General features: G+C 37.3%; 5 protein-coding genes across 6 annotated transcripts; 2 read left to right on the top strand and 3 right to left on the bottom strand.

Annotated features, from left to right (window-relative positions):
• Positions 1–3,965: 3,965 nt before the first annotated feature.
• On the top strand, positions 3,966–6,223 carry LOC108678129. Of its 2 annotated transcripts, none has more exons than XM_018166477.2 (3): positions 3,966–4,012; positions 4,484–4,850; positions 5,521–6,223. In XM_018166477.2, exons 2-3 carry the CDS (start codon positions 4,492–4,494, stop codon positions 5,732–5,734), a joined length of 573 nt encoding a protein of 190 aa, XP_018021966.1. In that variant the 5' UTR covers positions 3,966–4,012; positions 4,484–4,491; the 3' UTR covers positions 5,735–6,223. The 2 variants fall into 2 exon arrangements, with proteins under 2 accessions (XP_018021966.1, XP_047738638.1); XM_047882682.1 differs by lacking the exon at positions 3,966–4,012 and adding an exon at positions 4,024–4,079.
• Positions 6,224–8,409: 2,186 nt separating this feature from the next.
• On the bottom strand, positions 8,410–10,938 carry LOC108678128. The gene is made up of 3 exons (XM_018166476.2): positions 10,876–10,938; positions 9,908–10,533; positions 8,410–8,715 (listed from the first exon to the last, which is right to left on the bottom strand). The coding sequence occupies exons 1-3, from the start codon at positions 10,885–10,887 to the stop codon at positions 8,496–8,498; spliced, it is 858 nt and encodes a 285-aa protein (XP_018021965.1). The 5' UTR covers positions 10,888–10,938; the 3' UTR covers positions 8,410–8,495.
• Positions 10,939–11,362: 424 nt separating this feature from the next.
• Positions 11,363–12,816, bottom strand: LOC108678116. Its single transcript, XM_018166462.1, has 2 exons — positions 12,753–12,816; positions 11,363–12,082 (listed from the first exon to the last, which is right to left on the bottom strand). The coding sequence occupies exons 1-2, from the start codon at positions 12,762–12,764 to the stop codon at positions 11,363–11,365; spliced, it is 732 nt and encodes a 243-aa protein (XP_018021951.1). The 5' UTR covers positions 12,765–12,816.
• A 743-nt stretch (positions 12,817–13,559) lies between these two features.
• LOC108678115 lies at positions 13,560–14,021 on the top strand. Its single transcript, XM_018166461.1, has one exon. The coding sequence runs from the start codon at positions 13,560–13,562 to the stop codon at positions 14,019–14,021; it is 462 nt and encodes a 153-aa protein (XP_018021950.1).
• A 6,931-nt stretch (positions 14,022–20,952) lies between these two features.
• Positions 20,953–22,366, bottom strand: LOC108678127. Its single transcript, XM_018166475.2, has 2 exons — positions 21,959–22,366; positions 20,953–21,203 (listed from the first exon to the last, which is right to left on the bottom strand). The coding sequence occupies exons 1-2, from the start codon at positions 22,363–22,365 to the stop codon at positions 20,984–20,986; spliced, it is 627 nt and encodes a 208-aa protein (XP_018021964.1). The 5' UTR covers position 22,366; the 3' UTR covers positions 20,953–20,983.
• Positions 22,367–22,485: the final 119 nt, after the last annotated feature.

Here is a 22,485-nt window from a genome sequence, read left to right as displayed (position 1 = left end):
GGACGAGACAGACAGTTATGCGTCTCTATACATAATTTAAATCACTTTTCCTGTTAAGTTTGTGTACTTACACACATTAAAATACGATTTTTCAAGTGTACGAATATTTATTTTCCCCCACTGTATATAGTTTTCGTTCGCGAACGTAAATATAGGAAAACAAGTAAACTGCAATAACTTGAAGGCGGTAAAAATAATATCTCCTAATAAAATCTACATTGCATTAAAAAATAATATTCATTAACCAACACCTGTGATATGTCATATTATTATCACAGCGTATATAAAGTGCAGCGAACTATTTATTTTGAAGTGATGGAGCGAACGCTTGATATTCTTAATTCATATGGAGATTTTAATTTCAATGTACTTGCTCATATCAATATAACACATTTCTATTATAGGAATATCATGTAGGATGGTTCTGGTAGGACTGAAATATAAATTTTTTGGGAGGTACGCACATACTGACCACCTCAACGGCAGTGGTAGTTGCTAAATCATTAGTGGTAGTTGCTAAAAATTTCCTTTGGTTGTGGAGAACCTTAACGATAGATCACGATGAATAGGAATCATGATGAAGCCTAAATAGGCCTTCAATGAATGAAAAAAAGCACCAATAATTTCAAGGCATTTTAGGCAGGGCCTGAAAAATACAGCCATTTTCATCTCTGTATAAATGTTGGAACAGAGAACTCGAATCGGTAAAAATAAACATCGTATCAAAAGGACAACAATTAAGATGTTTTGAACGACGATTGAGCTTCGTACCTGTTTCGAGGTCACTATCATATCAACTTTTTAGTCTGTGCTATACGCTTTAGAAGATTGCTTCTAAACGCTTTAGAAGCAAGCATACGCTTTAGATTTTAACTTAAACTGCATTGTATTTGTCAGTAGTCAGCTTCGATTAAATCATGTTGCAAGTAACTCGATCTTCGTTTGAATAAAGTTGTGATTACCTAAATCCCTTTTATTTTACAGCAACAAATAACTCGGTGGTAGATGAAAGAAAAAATATAACTCAGTACTCACTGCAGTGAGTGACAGAGAGCGCATTTTCTCGTCGACGAAAACTTGAGGTCACGGACAGACGGACGGACAGACAGACGGACAGACAGACAGACAGACGGACAGACGGACATGGCGAGCACAATAGTGCATTTTTTCCATAAATGAGAAAATGCGCTAAAAATGAGGGTTTAGTAATAAAATACTAGTTAAGATTCCGACCTTTTGTGTTTTTGATCCTTCGATAAATGTCAGCATGACAGGCGGCTGTTTCAATATTTTAGCTACCGCCATCGGCAGTTAAGGCTGTTTTATGACTGAATGGTCTTGCTTCTACTTAGTTTATATTGGACTATGCCTTCCATGAATGTAGAGGGTAGAGGTGGGTTGGTTAGTGTTAACAGTGTCAACTATCACGATGACGTTATATGTATACTGCGTGCACTCGGTTATCTCGTTAAACGATGAGCAACCGCATGAGGAGATTAAAGTTCGAGGTCTGCTTTGTTCATAATCGTTTGTATGCCCGAAGGCTAGTTATAATTTATTTGGGTGGTTGGCCTTGTATCAATGTGCCGAGTGATTAAGATCCCCAAAATTGGACCAGCAAGTTTCGGGTTCTAGTCTCAGCTAGCTATGAAAAATCCTTGTCAACGTCGGGGAGTTGGTCCGGTCGAAAGAACAGCAAGATCGGAGCATTGAGTTGCTGGTTTACGGCTCAGCTAGCTGTAAAATTCTGCCATGTACAGAATAGGTGACAGACCATTCAATTGTGAACAATATTCGATGAGCGCGATTTCTAATGGGCCGTTAGAATTGAATAAAAAAGAAGTCAGATTCAGCTAGCTATTTTTACATCAGTGCCTGAACACGCTCAAGTAAACAGTTGAATATATTATCGAGTGCTAGCACTGAACAATGGCAGCAGAAATCAGACAGATTGTTTGACACAGGGAGCGATAAAAAAAATATCAATTAACAGTCTTTCTATTTTTAGCGCATAACACACTAAATCACGTGCGACAGAAAAATATAAATATCTAAATGCTTTTGATTTATTTCAGAAGTCGAATGCCTCATTATCACCGAGTTTTTCATGTAGGTGATGACTGCGCAAGCTGACAGTCGCTAACTAATCCAGCACCTATGAAGTACTGCAAATAATATCAATGAAGTACTGTAAATAATATCAATGAAGTACTGCAATTAATACCAATGAAGTACTGCAATTAATACCAATGAAGTACTGCAAATAATACCAATGAAGTACTGCAAATAATATCAATGAAGTACTGCAATTAATACCAATGAAGTACTGCGAATAATACCAATGAAGTACTGCGAATAATGAAGTGCACTAAAGCTCCGACTGAAGTACATTTATACAGTATGTGGTGAACTTGAGGAAAAAACTCTTATCAAAATCATACGGAAAACAATTATAGCCATTAAGTCCTCTAAATTATGAGATCGAGATTCCATCTCTACACTCTGCAACTGTGTGTTAGTGGGCATCGACAGAGATGCGCAATCTTCCAAGGCACTCAGCTGATCTATCAACTGCTTGCGCTCGGCTCAGGCAAACGCCTGTCAATGATTAAAATAAGGCTGTCATCATTACGAATTTTCGCCGCAATGTATCATGCAGGGATCAGAAAACGTGGGTTGGTTAAAGTAAATTAAAGTAATAAATATATTGGGGTCAGATGATTTTTGAAACAACGGTTGGAATGTTTGGTCTTAAAATTTAGTTGTGAGTGTTTCAAGAACCGGAAAAAACTCTGGGCGGATAGGTTTGTAATACGATAAGTGTAATGATCTTGCGTGCCGAGGCTTAATAAGTTCTCCCCAATTAACACAAATATTTTATTTGAACGAAAAGTAAACACTTAACTTAGGAAAATTTGAACACAGTTGAATATAACACAAGTAATTTTAATTAAAGCTTATTCAACAAAATAACATAAACAAAAAATATTCTAATGTGAATTTACACGGTAAATACAAATATCATCAAAACAACAATATAAATGTTGACTTGATAATTACAATTTTGTAAAAGTCAAGGTTCAAAAAGTATACAACACATAGCAAACAAATTTATTTAATACTACGTAATGTGACCTTTAGCAGCCAAAACTGTTTCTAACCAATTGGAATACTTCTTCACAAGATTAACACATATGTTGATAAGAATTTTAGCCCACTCATCCTTGCATATTTTTTCAATTGGATAAGATTTCTTGTATCTCTCTCCTGTACTCTCAATTTCAATTCTCGCCACAGATGTTCAATCGGATTGAGGTCAGGCTTGGCCATTCCAATTATTTCCAACAACTCAATGTCTCACTCCTGAAACCATGCAAGAGTTACCCCAGCCGTGTGCTTAGGGTCATTATCTTGGAATATCCAACCTCGAGTAAGGTTCAATTGTTCGGCCGACTTCAAGAGACATTTCTCAAGAATGCCCCGATACATTTCGGAGTTCATACTTCTATGATTTCCAATTCCCCAGCAAGGCTGGGCGGACCCCAGGGCATCCAAATGCTACCGTTCTGCTGCGCACAAAATTATTTTTAAAACGTATCGCGCAAATTGAGTGAATTTGCAATGAATTTCATATGAATTTTAACGGTAAATTTAAATCACATTATAAGAATAACACGGTATTATTGAAGTATTCATAAATGATTCAAAATTGGACATGAGAAAATAATTGATGCACCACCCGCCCGAGATTCCAAGAATTCCAGAGTCCCTGATATTGTTTATAAAGGTTAATTTAAGATAATTTTAATGTTACTTTATGAAATGTACTTATCTAGGATTCCATGTAAGTTCACATTTTCCTTACCGACGTTACTTTTCAACTTTCCTGCTGGTAAGCCTTCAATTATCTCAAATGACTCCTACAGCGAGAGCTGCACATCCTATTGAGTATTTAAATACATAGAACAAGAGGACTGACGGTTCAGTCTTATTGTTGGAACTGGAGAGGCAGGTAAGGCGGCAACCATCGACGATGCGCATGTCAAATTTGAAGAAAATTTCTTGCTTCCATGAAAAAAGTAACTGTACATTTGTTTAACTCGAAATAGTCCCCAAAAAATCTAGGTTCATAAAGCGTGAAAATACTATTTCCATTTTATTAAACCTTGTTGCGCTGTTGCATGCACTGCTTATTATATATATCTTAATGCAGATGACTTAGGCAACGATTATTCCCTATCAGCATGTAAATAAGAAACAAATGCTTTTTCAACGAAATCGTATTAATGTAAGATATATCTATAAATACAAATTGAACTTAATGTCAAGCCCTTAGAAAAAGGTTGCTTGTATCAAATAAATTACTCACTGCTCAAAGTTATTTTTAACTTTCTCTTAATACGCAAAATTTATTTCGTTTCATTCATCAAATTTCTTCGTCAAATGACACCTTTCTAAAGTCATCTTCCTTGTTCTCCAATAGCGACAAGAATGGCGTTTGTCAGGGCTTGGGTGCTCGCGGTGACGCTGATAGCCGTGGCCTACGCAACAGAACTTGAAGATTCAAACGCTCCTGCAGCAGCGTCTCCGGCAGCAGCCAAAGCCTCCGAGGTACCTCCGAAGGGCGTCTCAAATTTCGCAAAGGAGAAGGCTTTCTTTGGGTCGTATAGGACCATCACTAGAACAGGTGTGAGTCTCCTCACAAGTACGGTACCAGTAACATGCTTCAGTGGCCTCACAGCAGCCCTCTGCCTCGGAAGAAAGAGGCGCAGGGTCTTCCTCGATGGACAACTTCCCGATCAGAAAATGAATTTCATGTCTACGCCCGAGGCTGCTGGCAAGAATGACAAGTACGTAGCCTTTAATTCTTATATAGTTGACATGTTATGCATCTATGCTGGATTTTCTTAAACTAAAAGTAATCAATTTGTTAAATCAATTTAACTTACATAATTGACTCCGAGCGACCAGTTATTGACATGAACACAATATCATGATAAAATATTGTAAAAAAGTGTGAATCACACGAGTCTTTTTACCATCAGTTGATAGCACCAGAATATCGAAACTTGTCTTAATTTCAAAATGAACAAAATTTGAGAAATGACCGATAAAAAAAAAAAAAAGTCAGGATTTTCTCCGCTCCCTGTGAATTTTATAAAAAAAAATTTTTATCCGTCCTGTTTCGGAACGATTCTTTCAGAGCCCTCCACAAGCTATTGATTACTTTTAATTTTAAATTTAAACACGGAAATACACTCGTATTGGACAGATAAATCAAATAAAGTTTTGAAAGATCCTGTCAAATAACATTCTTTGTTGCTTAGGTCCGAACGATCATTATGCCTAACTTTATAATCGGTTGTCAATGTACAATTAATCATCTGGGATTTATGATCCGTACGTCACGGCTTCTCGGTCTGATTCGGACCGTAATCAGCCAGTGGTTGATCCCTGGTAAAAAAGTTCGATGTATAGATTTGACCTTTTACGATATATTTTTATCTACACTAACTTCAGGAGCACAACGCTGGACAGCAGTCAAGAAGAAAGCAATGAAGCTGCTGTCGACGAAGAGAATGACGGGCGTTTTGTTGGTGGACTCTATACCATCTGGAACAGTTCGACCACTAGCACCACAGTCACGGTGCGGTACACTGACACTGCCACTACAGTCAAAGTGTCCTACTACTGCACCATCAAAGGCATGGATGTTCCTACCGTCTTCTGTTGAATTTTATTTGCATCACAGCTGGTGTGTTTTGGTTTTGCACAAGAAAATATGAATAGATATCACAGCTGCATATTCAGGCGTTTGCTTCAATACACTATGAAGATTGAAATGATTGTCGAAAATCTTCTCTGTCGCCCACCTATCAGAATTATTGTAACCAAACAGCTGGTAAATTTGTGTGTGTCGGTTTGTTTTGAACACTGCCCTCTGGCAACGATGACCTAATGTCTAGAACAACAATTGGCCAAACTCTCCCCTTCTATAGTATAAGAACCTCATACGAATTGTGGCTTAATTCATACGTGCTGCAGTAGATACTGGCCTGGATCACATACATGTTTGACCGTAATATATAGTTTTGATGAATGTTCGAAGAAGTATTTTGTTTAAGTATAGCTAATGGTGCGGGCTTCCGTTACAAGAGATATTCTGATCCAATTGTGTACATATATAGAGTGAGTTTTTTGAGTTAATAAATATTGTGAAGCATTCGTCGTTTATTTTGCGTTCACTCGAAGAATTTATTTGAAATGAATACTGCACTTGTCCTATTTTACTGTAATCAATATTTATGCCACATTGCGTGACGTTTTTCTCGCAGTTAGTAATGATAAAAAAGTTGGTTTAAGTTTGGAGGCAATTTTTTTGTATAAATAATTAATTAAAATTGTAACCTGAAATCATACCATAGTGACTGTAGAGCTTTCTCCATTTTTAGTATAGCAAACTCCTCAATAACTCTATATACTTCTGCACACGCTTGACATTTGCTTATTCAGTCTATTTTTATGTTAATGAATGGTTTTAAAATATTTCATAAAGTCATAATCAAATAGCCAATATATGTATTTTAGGAGCCTGAGATATCATATATTGCGTAATGGTCTTCACTACAAGGCAATTGTTTTCGTTCATTGACTAGTCGATGAGTCTCCTCTAAGTCAAATGAGTTGACTTCCTCAACTAATAACATAATTCATCATGGTGACTCCACTCTATAGTGTTAATGGAACTAATTCAAAACACACTTCTGTGAATCTTTCTCATGATATTGTAGCAACGCTATTACGTCAACTTATATCTTCTCGACCAGAAAGATTTTTTATCTGCATGAGTTAATGAAATAATTTAGTGATTGATCCAGAGCTATAAGGAGATGAATGTATTTGTCCATACATTCATACCATACATTGTTAGAGGAAGCCTTGATGTTGTTCTTCTGTGGGGGTATTCTGAAGTGTGCAATCAGTGGGGGTATTCTGAATTAGGAAGTAGTTTAATGAAGCAAATACCCAATCAAATCAACAGTAAAATATTTTGCAACACTCGAATGATGAAAATGTCATTGTTTTAGTATCAGTTTCAGCAACCTATTAGCAGAACAGCCAGGTTTCAGTGGCCATACTTTCAAAATTCGCTAAGTAAACGTAAGTACTTACGCTCTATTTTCTTGACTATGATTGGTGGATTTTGCTTGAAAGGCCGTCAATGATCGGCTGATGAACTTACGATCTCTTAACTTTTTTTGAAAGTTTAGGCCCTGATCGATCGGGTCGCAAACAGCTGATTTTTTACATAAGTAGCTAAAGTTTTCGAAAGAAGTGATACATTACGTTAAAGGCAACTGAATAATTGGAGCCTTCTATAGCATCGGCATCGCGTACTGAATGTAGGTACTAAATTAGATGCTCAGGAAATATTCAAGATACAATAAGATGAAAATGTTGACATCATTGTTGACATCTTTTCCGTTGACATCGTTGTTGATACCTTCCGAATATTTTCGTAAATCACCATAATACTGATGAATTCAGGACGTTGATTCAGTTTTAGGAATCAACAATTAATTAGTACAATTATTACTTTAAATTTCGATGTGAAAATGACGTCGTGCGAGTTATTATTTCAATATTGTGTTGTAATGTTTTCAACACGTCACATGATGGCGTTGCTTCAATTTTAACTTTAAACTGATATTCAACGTGATTAAAACGTTGTGGTTATTTCAACATTGATTCAATAGTAGAATGCCAGTTGGGAGTGATAATATATGTTAATATGCGTTAAAAGGATTTATATGTTAATATGCGTTAAAAGGCTACAACGTGTCACATGCACAGATTTTATTTTATTTGGTTTAACAGATTTTGTCATACTTTAAAAATACGTTTATGTTCATTGAAGGTTGTCATAGGTTGAGCAGGAGGTAGTAAGCCAAAATTACATTCATCAATATTTTTTAGCGAAATATTTATTACGAACCCATTTTTTACCCTTGTATGCACGTTTCTGCGCATGTACAGCGGCCGGCGAGAGTAAGTTATGAAAATCTACCCATGTATTAATTAATTTCATCTTTCGACCTTTCAATTTTCAATTAATTTCATCTTTTGGCTTGCGACTTTTATGAATTTATTGGCAACGAATGCATAATCGATGTGGCAACTTCTTGTTAATTATGTAAACTTTTAATGCAACAGCCGCCTAAAAGCCATTGATAAATTTTGGCTGCAATCAGTCACAGTTTATTTGCAAAAAAGGTAGAGTACGTAGTAAACAGTCAAATAATAGAAAATATAACTCAGTATCTCACTGCAGTGAGTGACAGAGAGCGCATTTTCTAGTCGATGGAAACGTGAAGTCACGGACGGACAGACGGACAGACGGACATGGCCAGCACAATAGTGCATTTTTTCATAAATGAGAAAATGCGCTAAAAATACTTCACGATTCCTGAAGCCCTGGTTTCTTATTTTCAGTTTCAGCAACCAATAGACGGAACATCCAAGTTTCCAACTGAACAATAATATGACAAGGACAAAGTCAATGCCTTATTTGTGACGAATGTCGTCAAAGTGGTCGTCGTGAAGACCTGCGTCCAAATCGTGAAGAAAGCTTTAGACTTTTCAAAGAAATCGACTTCGGAGTCAATTTCCGAATCCTGTGAAGAGTCAATTCTGATCCTTGATGTGTCGCTTGCTCTGCGGAATGTATGTAAAAGAATCATTGATACACCATGATACAATATTATGTTAGATATCGGACCTAGATCATTTGCTCAACGGATTTATAAATAAGTCTATCCGATTGCATTATTCATTTCAGTATGGCTACAATCGAAATCGACAAGTGGTGCAAGATAAGAAAGAAATAATTATACATAAATTATGCCCAAATGTACTACCCCCTTCATGTGAAAGACAATATGACTACGACTTTATGTTTTATACCTCATTTTTATACATTAAATACAAACTTTTCATAATATTCGAAACAGTTGCAAAGATATAGTTGCGGATAATTAAGAAGTAAAAATTGCTCTCGGTGGGGTCGATGTTTTTATTCAAATTTAATCCTTTGGCGTCCAGCATACAAAATGGCGTTTTTTGGTTTATGTGGGAAGTTTATTCGTCCAAATGGACAAATTTACCGCCTTTAATTTCACGCTGCACCATCAGCAGGAGGACATTTATCTGTCGCTTTTAAATATTTTGTATGAATAAGTTTTTAAGTGCCGGTAATGTGGTATGAATACAATATGGTATCATGCCCTCGCAAGAAAATTTTTCGCTGCTGGGTTTAAAAAATATTACTTATTTTACAACACTTCTCTTTAACTTCACTTCTTGTCTGTTTGTTTATTTGTCTGTCTGTCTGTCTGTCTGTCTGCTACAAATCTTGTAATCGAAATTTAATACACTTCTACTTATCCTATCGATCTGAAATTTTGCATACTTGTGTAAAGTTGGAGACAATGCATGAATCAAATGTCAAAATAAATAATTAAAAAAAAACATTTTTTTCAATACTAAAAAAATTGAAAAAATAATTTTGTCAGCTACAAATCTTATAACTGATATTTGACACACTTTTACCTGTCTAATTGATCTGAAATTTTGCACACTTGTGCGAAATCAGAGGCAATGCATGAATCAATTAACGGAATAAATAATTTTGAAAAAAATTATATATTAAAAAATGTATATATATTAAAAAATTGAAAAGTAAATTTTTTTAATTTTCGAAAATTGGAAGAGAAATTCATTGTACATCTGTAAGATTGGAGATACTGGATTCTTTGGAAGTGTTGTCTTTAAAAAGAATTTTTAAAACGTATATTATTTAATGTTTTAGAAGACAAGACCTTGTGTCAGGACAACATTTGGTACGCACCTGTCGAAATTGAGAATTTGGCTTCTTTTCTTACGTCGTCCAGTGCATCGAGGCGGTGCACCACCGGCGACGGTAGCAGAACCTAGGACGCACGTCACCGGCGTCGACGAGGTGGTCAAGATGACGATGGTATCTGTGGTTGTGCTGTAACCAGCGAAAAAAAACTTGGCTTTGTTGTCCTCGTCTTTGTCAGGTGTTATGTGTAGTTGCTGGCTACTTTCCGCGCCAGGTGTTCCTGTTAGCTTTTGTATTTTGTTCATGACGGTCGGTTTGCCCAAACCCTTATCGCTGTTTTTACCTGACACCTTCAGATAAATATGTCTTTTCCCATTGTTATTCTCGCTTGTTGTAGTCTGCTCATGAGCCTTCAACAAATATGGAGTGACGTTGCCTCCTCCAACACCAATTTTAGCGTTGAAATTTTTAAAGTCTTTTTCAGCCACTCTACCCTGTATGGATTTTCTAGTCTCGACAGCCGCTCCTACCGAGAGCTTGCTTCTGTCAGCTTCTGTTCCTGCAGGTCCATCGGTCCGTGCGTAGGCAGGATGCCCATTAGAGACGGAGGATTCATGACCATGGATCTGGGAGTGGACGAGCTGTAAGAACAGCGACGCTAGCAGGAATTTCTGTGGGAATATGATGAAGCTTCCTAAACATAATGCTGAGAACAAGTGAAAATGGTCAACAAAACAGAAGTGGCAAGCTACCGAAAAATATCTTTTATGAAATCCCAATTCCTTGATCAGATGCAATTTTTGTTAAATTGCTAGGATTAGAATAATGATATGTAATTCCTACATCAACCCCTAAAATAGGACTTCTTTTTATTTGGTACTTGCTTTTCGTCCAGGAAGAAAAATAATAAAACATCTGCACGCCTACTATTATATCTGTGAATGTTTTTGAACTAGCCTAAATGAAATTAATGTTTGTGTAAAATTACTAACAGAGATAAATAACATTCTCACCGAACTCTTCATGAAGATCAGAGTTACTGGAGCTGCTGTAATAGCTGACTTATCGAACTCTAATGAAGCAGCGCCATGAACCACAGTTCCATTCTGTAGACATTTATACGCTGGCGACTTGAGGATAAAACTTCACTCAATATAGAGACTACAGAATGGAATTAAACGTATCATAGCCTATTGATATGGACGATAAAGCAATTTTTGCTATGGTGGCTTCTGTTAATTAAAAGTTTAAGGGATAAGGAAGTTCCTTGACGGTTCATTAGATGCCATCGATTAATTATAGAGCAGCAGACGCGACGCAAGGACATACGTATGAACTCTGATCGATTTGGTCGCAAACAGCAGATTTTAGCAGTACGTAGCTAGTTGTGGTGCATAATATTTTATAAAAACAACGAAGACCTATCAATAAATATATCTTTTTATAATTAACTTCATGCTCGTAATTACTAAAATTCAGCATAGGAAAGTTTATCGCTCATTAAATATTCTCACATAATAATTCGCTGGTGGTCTGGTGTTCGCTGTGGTCTGGTGTTCGCTGGAGGTCTGGTGTTCGCTGGAGGTCTGGTGTTCGCTGTGATCTGGTGTTCGCTGGGGTCTGGTGTTCGCTGTGGTCTGGTGTTCGCTGGAAGTCTGGTATTCGCTGGTGGTCTGGTGTTCGCTGGAAGTCTGGTGTTCGCTGTGGTCTGGTTATGACGATGGTATCTGTGGTTGTTCTGTATCCAGCGAAAAAAAACTTGGCTTTGTTGTCTTCGTCTTTGTCAGGTGTTATGTGTAGTTGCTGGCTGCTTTCCGCGTCAGGTGTTCCTGTTATCTTCTGTAATTCGTTCATGACGGTCAGTTTACGCGAACTCTGGTCGTTCTTTATGCCTGACACCTTCAAATAAATATGTTTTTTCCCCTTGCTATTCTCGCTTGATGGAGTATGCTCATGAGCCTTCAACATATATGGAGTGACATTGCCTCCTCCATCACCCATTTTCACGTTGAATTTTTTAAAGTCTATTTCAGTTACTCCACCCGGTAAGGATTTTCTATTTTCGACAGCCGCTCCCACCAAGAGTTTGCTTCTGTCAGCTGCTGTTCCTGCAGGTCCATCGGTCCGTGCGTAGGCAGGATACCCATTAGAGGTTGAGGATTCATGACCATGGACCTGGGAGTGGACGAGCTGTAAGAACAGCGACGCTAGCAGGAATTTCTGTGGGAATATAATAAAGCTTCTTAAAAATATTACTGAGAATAAGTGAAAATGGTCAACAAAACAGAAGTAGAGAGTTGCCAAAAATATCATTTATGAAAACTCAATTCCTCGCCCAGATGCAGTTTTACTTAAAATGCTAGAATTAGAATCAATATATGTAATTCATACAACAGCCCTACAATTGTACCTCTTTTTACAACACTTCTCTTTAACTTCACTTCTTGTTGTTTGGCTGTCTGCTACAAATCTTACAATCGATATTTGACGCACTTCTACCTGTCCAATCGATCTGAAATTTTACACACTTGCGTAAAGTTGGAGACAATGCTTGGATCAATTGACAGAATAAATAATTTTGAAAATTATAATTTTTTTAAATGTTAAAAATAAAATTTACAAATTAATTTTTTTAATACTTGATAATAAGATTAGAAATTCATTGCACATGTGTAACATCGGAGACACTGGATTCTTTAGAAGAGTTGTCTTTAGAAAATAATTTTATATGCATATTATTTTGTTACTTGCTTTCCGTCCAGGAAGAAAAAATAATAAAATTAATCTTGCAGTTGCTCGCCAACTTTTATTACATTGAATTCTTTTGAACTAGCCTCAATGAAATTAATGTTTATATAAAATTAGCCACGGAGATAAATAATATTCTCACCGAACTCTTCATGAAGATCAGAATTTCAGGAGCTGCTATATAATAGCTAACTTATCGAATTCGAATGAAGCAGCGCCATGAACCACAGTTCCATTCTGTAGACATTTATACGCTGGCGACTTGAGGATAAAACTTCACCCAATACAGGTTACGGAATCAAGTTAAACGTTTCATCGCCTCTTGAAATGGGCGATTGAGTTGTTTTTTGCGTATTCTGGTGGCTTTAATTATGCGATTAATGGAACAATGAGGAACTTCCTTGTCAGTCTATTCGATGCCATTGATTAATTATAGAGCAGCAGAGGCGAGGCTAAGACATACGTACATATGGACTCCGATCGATTTGGTCGCAAACAGCGGATTTTAAACAAAAGTTGAGGTGCATAAAGTTTTATAAAGACAACGATAATCTATCAATGAATATATCCTTTATATTCACCTTTATGCTCCTGATTACTAAAATTTAATGAAGGAAAGTGCAGCTATCATTATCTATTCTCACATAATTAATGCTATATATGATATCAGGTGATTTTAGAATTGCTAAAGCGCCTTCTAGGTGTTTGAAAATTTTCAGCACAATGAAATGAAAATGAATGAAATGAAAATAATGAATAAATAAAAGAAATATTTAAATGAAATCGATGGCCAATTTCAGGGGACGTTTCTGTGCTTGGTACGAGAACAATGCAAACAATCAGTATAAATGCACTAAATCTAAATTCTATAATGTAAAGAAATATTCTTTGCAAGGAAATGAAGAACTCGGAGATAACTTGCTTACTACCTCTTTGTCTGATGTTCGCTATGGTCTGGTGTTCGCTGTGGTCTGCTGTTCGCTGTGGTCTGGTGTTCGCTGGTGGTCCGATGTTCGCTGGTGGTCTGATGTTCGCTGGTGGTCTGGTGTTCGCTGGTGGTCTGGTGATTGCTGTGGTCTTGTGTTCGCTGTGGTCTGGTGTTCGCTGGTGGTCTGGTGATTGCTGTGGTCTGGTGTTCGCTGTGGTCTGGTGTTCGCTTGTGGTCTGGTGTTCGCTGGTGGTCTGGTGTTCGCTGTGGTCTGGTGTTCGCTGGTGGTCTGGTGTTCGCTGTGGTCTGGTGTTCGCTGGTGGTCTGGTGATTGCTGTGGTCTTGTGTTTGCTGTGGTCTGGTGTTCGCTGGTGGTCTGGTGATTGCTGTGGTCTGGTGTTCCCTGGTGGTCTGGTGTTCCCTGTGGTCTGGTGTTCGCTGTGGTCTGATGTTCGCTGTGGTCTGATGTTCAATGCGACATAGCTGCATAATTTTGGATGGTCATGTGAGATTTAAATTCTTTAATTCTGAATTTTATGCCTTTTCCTTGATTTCTGATAACTTATCGTCCGTTCTCATACAGAATAAAAATCTTCATATTATGACACCGGTCGCAATGCTTATTTCGTTAGAGTTGTAAACTGAACTACAATCAATTTAAAATAAGTTTAGTTTTGGCCTCAAAACACTCTCAGAGAGGACCGAGTACAATTATTCTAAATTAGGTGTGTAAATGTAGGAAAGAAAATAAAATAAAAACATTCATCATAATTCCATAATGGGAATTAAGAAGAAATCCTTGCACTTCTCTGAGAAGTTCTTCACAATTGATTCTTCACAAGTTTTAGCATTTAGCAACCTCTGAAAATATATAATGCTCAGCATAGTCCAGCAGCATGCAGGTCATTTCTATAAGATTCTTTCCCCGGACATGAAAGCTATGGGCTTGTAAAAGGCCGTCATCGGTATGAAAACATGCGAAATTACAAAATTTCCAAGTCGAAAATAGTTCATGGAAATGTAGACTTCAATTTTTATTTAATCTTTCTTTTTATTTTAGAAAGATCATCATATCTTCTTGTTTCGTTATATACCCTTCTCCGCCTAATGATAATCACCCAATAATAAAAATTATTCATAAGAAAGCTATAGGGGCAGAAATCTACCATTTCAGATGGCTTCGCTAGGGCCAGGAATTGTTACTCTGTCGATAATCGTTTCTTGTCGTTATGGCAGCGAGTGATAGAATATGGACGTCATATCTTTCTGAATACCTTCTGTACGTGACGATTCAAAACTCACTTCTGGATTGGAGAGTATCACGGATGCACTTTCACGTACATGGATACGCTTTCACGTACATGGATACGCTTTCACGTACATGGATACACTTTCACGTACATGGATACACTATCACGTACATGGATACGCTTTCACGTGCATGGATACACTTTCACGTGCATGGATACACTATCACGTACATGGATACACAATCACGTACATGGATACACTATCACGTACATGGATACGCTTTCACGTACATGGATACACTATCACGTACATGGATACGCTTTCACGTGCATGGATACACAATCACGTACATGGACACACTATCACGTACATGGATACACTTTCACGTACATGGACACACTTTCACGTACATGAATACACTTTCACGTACATGGACACACTTTCACGTACATGAATACACTTTCACGTACATGAATACACTCTCACGTACATGAATTTACTTTCACGTACATGGATACACTTTCACGTACATGAATACACTTTCACGTACATGAATACACTCTCACGTACATGAATTTACTTTCACGTACATGGATACACTTTCACGTACATGAATACACTTTCACGTGCATGAATACACTTTCACGTGCATGAATACACTTTCACGTGCATGTATACACTTTCACGTACATGAATACACTTTCACGTTCATGAATACACTTTCACGTGCATGAATACACTTTCACGTGCATGAATACACTTTCACGTGCATGAATACACTTTCACGTGCATGAATACACTTCCACGTGCATGAATACACTTTCACGTGCATGAATACACTTTCACGTACATGAATACACTTTCACGTACAGGGATACACTTTCACGTCCGTACATGTGTGAAGGCTTCAGCTGACGGATGTTATAAAGGCGCAGTCCAGCGATGCTCGGTAGCGACGTCTTGCCAGCAGTAGCTCGCCTCTGTTAGTCCGCGATAAACAACAGCGAGAAATAGGCTGTCAAAAGAAATGAACTTAACTATTAGTCCACACGGTGTCTCTTTATATCTTACTTATGCCCCGGATTTTAATAACTGGTCGAACCTAGTTTTTTACTGCGTTAAACTTGCCACAAAGACATTTTAAAAACCTGACACAGCCTAATAGAACAATGAATGAGTTTGTAATGGCTTCGTGGCTATCATGAATGACTGGGCCACCAATCATCACGCAATTTTCGTGTCGACTGCACAGATTTCTCGTATGCTGAGGCGAAAGTCGATTTTGTGAATTCAGAGCTTAATTTCATTATTGCAAAATTCCAACGATTAGCTATAGAACATATTTCTAGGTTAAAGATGCATTTTATTTACCAGTCAGGGGTGCTCAATTATGATCTGGTATAAAATAAATTTGAACGGCCAAAAGTTTTGTATTATCGATTTCTCAAAATTGTTATGATAACATTTAAAATAACGTTAAAAACTAAATATCTATGGAGACCTTTTGAAATTTCGAATAGTACGGACTTCAAATGAATCACAAATTTGATACTTAACAATTGATAGAAATGCAATGATGGACGTTGTAAGATCTGACGAACATGTTTCTCTAAAAGGCTTTTGAGCGACATCACGAACACCACCTTCAATCACGCGTGGTCTGCACTCCGACCGTACAGACCATTTATAGACATGTGTTGGGCTTGGCAGGCAGAAGGGGAAGAGTGAAGAGTCATCACTTTAGCTCCCATGATTTAAGATCTCTGGTTTGGGGATTTTGAAATTGATAGTGAACGAATAGTTGTGGGAATAGGAACTAACTCGGGAATATATTTAGCAGTTATTAACTAATAAAAATATATAACTCAGTACTCACTGCAGTGAGTGACAGAGCTCATTTTCTCGTCGACGAAAACTTGAGGTCACGGACAGACGGACAGACGGACAGACAGACAGACAGACGGACATGGCGAGCACAATAGTGCATTTTTTCCATAAATGAGAAAATGCGCTAAAAAGGGAAATTTGTACAATTTTTTCTCCAAAATGATGGAGTTAAGATTTGCAATGTTTGTATATAAGAAATAATAAAATACGGTCTGAAAGAAAACACTTCCTTCATTGTCTGATAAAATACAGATTCTAGCATTTAAGGAACGAAGGTACATAAAATAATTCAGGAAGAAAGTGACAATTTATATATCTAATAAAATGTAAAAAAATCGAACAGTTTATTCAAATTAAAATCCTTCAAGAAATATGTGCTGGGAAAACTTTTTTGCACCAGTCGCCTGTCATAGGCTTGAGAACTAGGTTCTCCATCAAGGCTTTAACTACACGTTCCTATTATGAGGTCTGCATTAATTTGTACTGCATCGCGCATTTCCTAAAGTACCTCGCATTCTTCTGATAATGTTATTATTCTCTTTTTGTGCATAAAATTGGTTAGTTATTAGTAATTAAATTGACTATTGATTGGCTAATAGATATAACAATTTCTATTTTATCCTGTTAAATTTGTACACTAATATGTAGATAATAAGAAATTGATGATTAAATGAGAAGCACATAGAGATTGGCAAGCGGAGAATTTGTGGAAGTGGGAGAGAATTTCTTAAAATTTAAATTCAAACGAATGTATTTTTCTTCCATGTATCTTTAATAAGATGTTCAATTAAGACTGCAAAAAAATTCAATTCTCTCGCTCGGAACTAAATATTTTACAACGAAGGGCTTGTATGCCGCTGAAATGTTAGAGACTTCTTAGAGATAAACTAACTTTTTACTTCTGTTTCCCTCCAGATCGAATCAGAAACCCCTCAGGGAGCTCAATTTCTCTCCAGGGCAAACCTCAAAGCTCAACAAATGTCCGGAACTTCTTCAAGATTTCGTTTAATGTTTTGGCCACGAGAATTTAGCCGACGCTTTCCACCAGGAACCTGCCACCACTCCCATGCTGGCGTCCTGGGCCTATGCTTTCAAAAAAAGTTAGGAGATAGTAAGTTCATCCGCCAATCATTGACGGCCTTTCAAGCAAAATCCACCAATCATAGACAAGAAAATAGAGCGTAAGTACTTACGTTCACTTAGCGAGTTCGCTAGGGGTCCCCTGCTGTTCTTAGCTGGCAATTAGAACTACGCATTTTCTTGATTGTTGATTTGCCTTCTCACGTGGGATGAAAAGTGCATTAAATTTTTCGTGTAAAATGAGAAATTTGCAGATTTTGGTGGAAAAAACACATGTTATCATCATTGATGTTTCAAAATATAGCATCACTCGTATTAAAATTTATATATTGAATTGAAAAATGTAACAATTAAAAATTCAATTTCATAAATTATTACTACCGGGAAGGAATTTCCGTCGGAAATTCTTACACAATTATTTTCCTAAGCAAATTCCCGAAAAAAATTCTTACAAAAAAGTACAAATTTGCAGATAATTGCGTACTGAAGTTCGAAATTGTTCCTAATAACCACCTACGATAGCTATAACACGGCAAATAGGGTGTCGCTGATTCCACATTTACATTTGAGCCTGAAAAGCATTTGATCTCAATGAAGTGAAAAAATACATATGCCATGAAATGCACTCCCATTTATTAAAGTGTCAAAGCTGTAGGTGCCAAATTTCATGAAATTATCTATTCCGTATAAATTAATCGATCACTAGACAGTAAAACAACCTCAGAAATATCGATGAATAACCCCTACGTGTGCTGCTCAATACAACAAACACGACCATTCAATATGGGTAATTTTTTCACAATAATTGTAATATATTTATTTCACGATTTCCCAATAACCTGCAAGGAAAACCATACAAAATATTTTCCGAATCAAATTTACATTTTCTCAATGTCCTCCGATATAATGATACGTATTTTCCTTAAATTATTCAACTTTGAACCTGGCTACTTTGAAATAAGAGTAATACCTGCTTGTGCTAGCTTATAGAGTATGCCGGAATGAGATGCATTGTCGAAAGCTCCCTGGAGGTGGAAGTAGACTGCCAGTAGGACTCGTCCGGAGCGCAGAGTGATTTGAATCTCGTGCTCGAGCGGTACTAAGGCGAGTCGAATGGCGGCGCCGAAAACCAAACTGATGGGGGAGGAAAAACTTCTATTTTTCTAGGTACCACTAGAGTCGGTCGCCCACCAGCCTCTCCATCAGCTTTCCCACACAGGAAAGCAGAGAGATTGGGCGGTATGACGAGGGGGCACAAGGATCCTTTTGCGGTTTGGGGATCGGTATTACGAGTGAGATTTGCCATTCGTGGGGGATGGCAACTTCGGGATGGGGGATGGATGGAATTCGGCGGGGGATGGATGGAACCCTCCTCGAGCTAATTCAAAACACATTTCTGTCATTCATTGTCATGATATTGTAGGAACGCTAATACATCAACTTTTTTTATCTGCATTAGTTAGTGAAATGATTTAGTGGTTGATCCAGAGGTATAAGAAGAGGAAAATATGTGTCCATAATGTCTTTTTTAGAGGAAGCCTTGATGTTGTTCTTCAGTGCTAGCAATCTTTGAAGGCATTCTGAATTAGAAAGTAGCGCAATGAAATAAATACCCAAATCAGAGTGACAATAAAATACTTTGCAACACTTGAATGATGAATATATCATTGTTTTAGTATCAGTTTCAGCAACCTATAAGCGGAACAGTCAGGTTTCCAGCTGAACAAAAAAAAAATAGAGACATGAATTTGGCACGAATGTTGTCAACGTGGTCGCCTTGATGACCCTCGTCCAAATCGTGCAAAACGTCTTCGAGTTTTCGGTTAAATCTTCTCCGGAGTCTATATTTCTGAATCCTGTGATAGGTCAATTATGTTTCTTGAGGATAAAACTTCACTCAATATAAACTACGGAATGGAATTAAACGTATCGTAGCCTATTGATTTGGATGATTAAACAATTTTTTGTCTGGTGGCTTCAGTTAATTGGGCGACTAATTAAAGGATGAGGAAGCTCCTTGTCAGTTAATTCGATGCCATCGATTAATTGTTGAGCAGCAGAAGCGACTCAAAGACATACGTAGGGCTCCCTGATCGATCTGGTCTCAAGCAACTGATTTTTGCACAAGTTTCAAAAGTTGTCGAAAGAAGTGAAAGGCTGTCGAAAGAAGTGAAAAGGCAACATCACGTTAAAGGCAACCGAACAATTAGAGCCTTCCATAGCATCGGTATCACGTTAAAGGCAACTGAATAATTGATGCTTTCTATATATAGCATCGGTATCACGTTAGAGGCAACTGAATAATTGGAGCCTTATATAGCATCGGCCTCGCGTATTGAATGTAGGTACAAATTAGATGCTCATTGAATGTTCATGACACAATAAGATTAAATGTTGACATCGTTGTTGCCATCTTCTTCCGTTGACATCATTGTTGACATCTTCCGAATTTTTCCGCAAATCACCCTAATTTTAACGACGAATTCAGGACGTCGATTCAGTTTTCAAAATCAACCATTAATTAATACAATTATTACGTTATATTTCGATGTGAAAACTACGTTGTGCGAGTATCATCATTTCTATATTGCATGTTTTAGCGTCTTCAACACGACGTAGCAAGAATGGCGTTACTTCAGTTTTAATTTTAAACAGGTATTCGACATGATTTAAACGTCATGATTATTCCATCATTGATTCAATAGTTGAATGCCAGTTGGGAGTGATGATATTTGTTAATATGCGTTGGATGGATACAAACGTGTCACATGCACAGATTTGATTTAATTTGATGTAAAAGATTTTGTTATACTTCAAAAATACGTTGATGTTCATTGAAGGTAGTAATTGGTTAAGCAGAAGCTAGTGAACTAAAAGTATCTTTCATCAATAATTTTTTAGCGATATGTTTATAACGTAGCCATTTTTTGCCCTTGTGTGCACGTCTGTAATTGTACAAAGGCCAACCAGAGTAAGTTATAAGCCTCTATCCATGTATTAATTTCACCTTTTGACGTGCGGCTTTTAAGGACCTAATGGCTACGAATTCATATTCGATTTGGTGAGTAAACTTTTAATGCAATAGCCGCCTAAATGCCATTGACCAATTGTGGCTGCAATCAGTAACAGTTTATTTGCAAAAATAGTACAGTAGTAAAATATAAACAGTCAAATAATTAAAAAAAATACAACACGATTCATGAAGCACTGGTTTTTTATTATCAGTTTCAACAACCAATAAGCGGAACATCCAGGTTTCCAGCAGAACAATAATATGACAAAGACAAAGTCAATGCCGAATTTCGGGCGAATGTCGTCAAAGTGGTCGTAGTAAAGGCCTGCGTCCAAATCGTGAAGAAAGCTTTAGACTTTTCAAAGAGATCGTCTTCTGAGTCAATTTCCGAATCTTGCGAGGAGTCAATTCTGATCCTTGATGTGTCACTTGCTCTGCGGAATGTATATTGAAGCATCATTATTGCATGATGGTACAATATTGTGGATTGTCGCCAAAATTATATTAGAAATCAGGCCTTCTAGATCGTTTGTTCAATGGTTCGAGAAGAAATAAGTTTATCCGATTGCGTTAATCACTCCATCAAGTGCTCCAAGATAAGAAGGAAATATTAATACATAAATTATGGCCAAATTTAAATACATTCCATACAAATTTTTCATATTATTCGATCTCAGAGGAAATTCTTGCAAAGGTATAGTTGCGGATATTATAACTTGAAATTAGTAAGGAAGTATTGCTCTCGGTGGGTTGATGTTTTTATTCAAATTTAATTCTTTTGCGACCAGCATCGGAAATGGCGTTTTTTGGCTTATGTATGAAGTTCAATCGTCGAAATGGACAAATGCATCGCCTTTAATTTAACGGTGCACTATCAGCAGGTGGGCATATACGCATATATACCACCTGTAAATATTTGCGATGAACAAGTTTAAGTAATTGTAATAGTGATGTCAGCGCTGAAGTGTAGGCCTGATGTGGCCTGTCGCCTATTCTTTTCCTTTTCGTGCCTTCTTCACAGAAGATACAATTATTACATTTTAGTAATGTAATGTAGTAATGTGGTAGGAACGCAATATGATATTTTGCCCTCACAAGAAAATTTTTCGCTGTAGGGTTAAAAAATTATTGCTTATTTCTAATGTTTTAGAAGATAAGGCTTTGTGTCAGGACCGCATTTGGTACGCACCTGTCGAAATTGAGAATTTGGCTTCTTTTCTTCCGTCGTCCAGTGCATCGAGGCGGTGCACCACCGGCGACGGTAGCAGAACCAAGGACGCACGTCACCGGCGTCGACGAGGTGGTCAAGATGACGATGGTATCTGTGGTTGTTCTGTATCCAGCGAAAAAAAACTTGGCTTTGTTGTCTTCGTCTTTGTCAGGTGTTATGTGTAGTTGCTGGCTGCTTTCCGCGTCAGGTGTTCCTGTTATCTTCTGTAATTCGTTCATGACGGTCAGTTTACGCGAACTCTGGTCGTTCTTTATGCCTGACACCTTCAAATAAATATGTTTTTTCCCCTTGCTATTCTCGCTTGATGGAGTATGCTCATGAGCCTTCAACATATATGGAGTGACATTGCCTCCTCCATCACCCATTTTCACGTTGNAGAAAATTTTAAATGTATTTAAAGAGTGTTTAAGAGTTGAATCCAAAGGCATTATATTTATCAGAGCAATAGAATTTTTGCCGGAATGTTATGAGTAAATGTATACTGA

Source organism: Hyalella azteca, unplaced genomic scaffold, assembly GCF_000764305.2.
Source record: "Hyalella azteca isolate HAZT.00-mixed unplaced genomic scaffold, Hazt_2.0.2 contig11024, whole genome shotgun sequence".
Lineage (NCBI taxonomy): Eukaryota > Metazoa > Arthropoda > Malacostraca > Amphipoda > Hyalellidae > Hyalella > Hyalella azteca.
Note: the sequence above shows the minus strand (reverse complement) of the source record. Positions and strands in the feature narration are given on the sequence as shown.

Coding starts and splice junctions, on each gene's coding strand:
- LOC108678127 (XM_018166475.2), bottom strand. CDS start 22,365: ATGGGTGATGGAGGAGGCAATGTCACTCCATATATGTTGAAGGCTCAT. Junction 21,204..21,958: donor CAAATTCTCAATTTCGACAG/GTGCGTACCAAA, acceptor TACATTCCGCAG/AGCAAGTGACACATCAAGGA.
- LOC108678129 (XM_047882682.1), top strand. CDS start 4,034: ATGCGCATGTCAAATTTGAAGAAAATTTCTTGCTTCCATGAAAAAA. Junction 4,080..4,483: donor TTCTTGCTTCCATGAAAAAA/GTAACTGTACAT, acceptor GTTCTCCAATAG/CGACAAGAATGGCGTTTGTC. Junction 4,851..5,520: donor GCTGCTGGCAAGAATGACAA/GTACGTAGCCTT, acceptor CACTAACTTCAG/GAGCACAACGCTGGACAGCA.
- LOC108678128 (XM_018166476.2), bottom strand. Junction 8,716..9,907: donor CAAATTCTCAATTTCGACAG/GTGCGTACCAAA, acceptor TACATTCCGCAG/AGCAAGCGACACATCAAGGA.
- LOC108678115 (XM_018166461.1), top strand. CDS start 13,560: ATGGTCTGGTGTTCGCTGTGGTCTGCTGTTCGCTGTGGTCTGGTGTTC.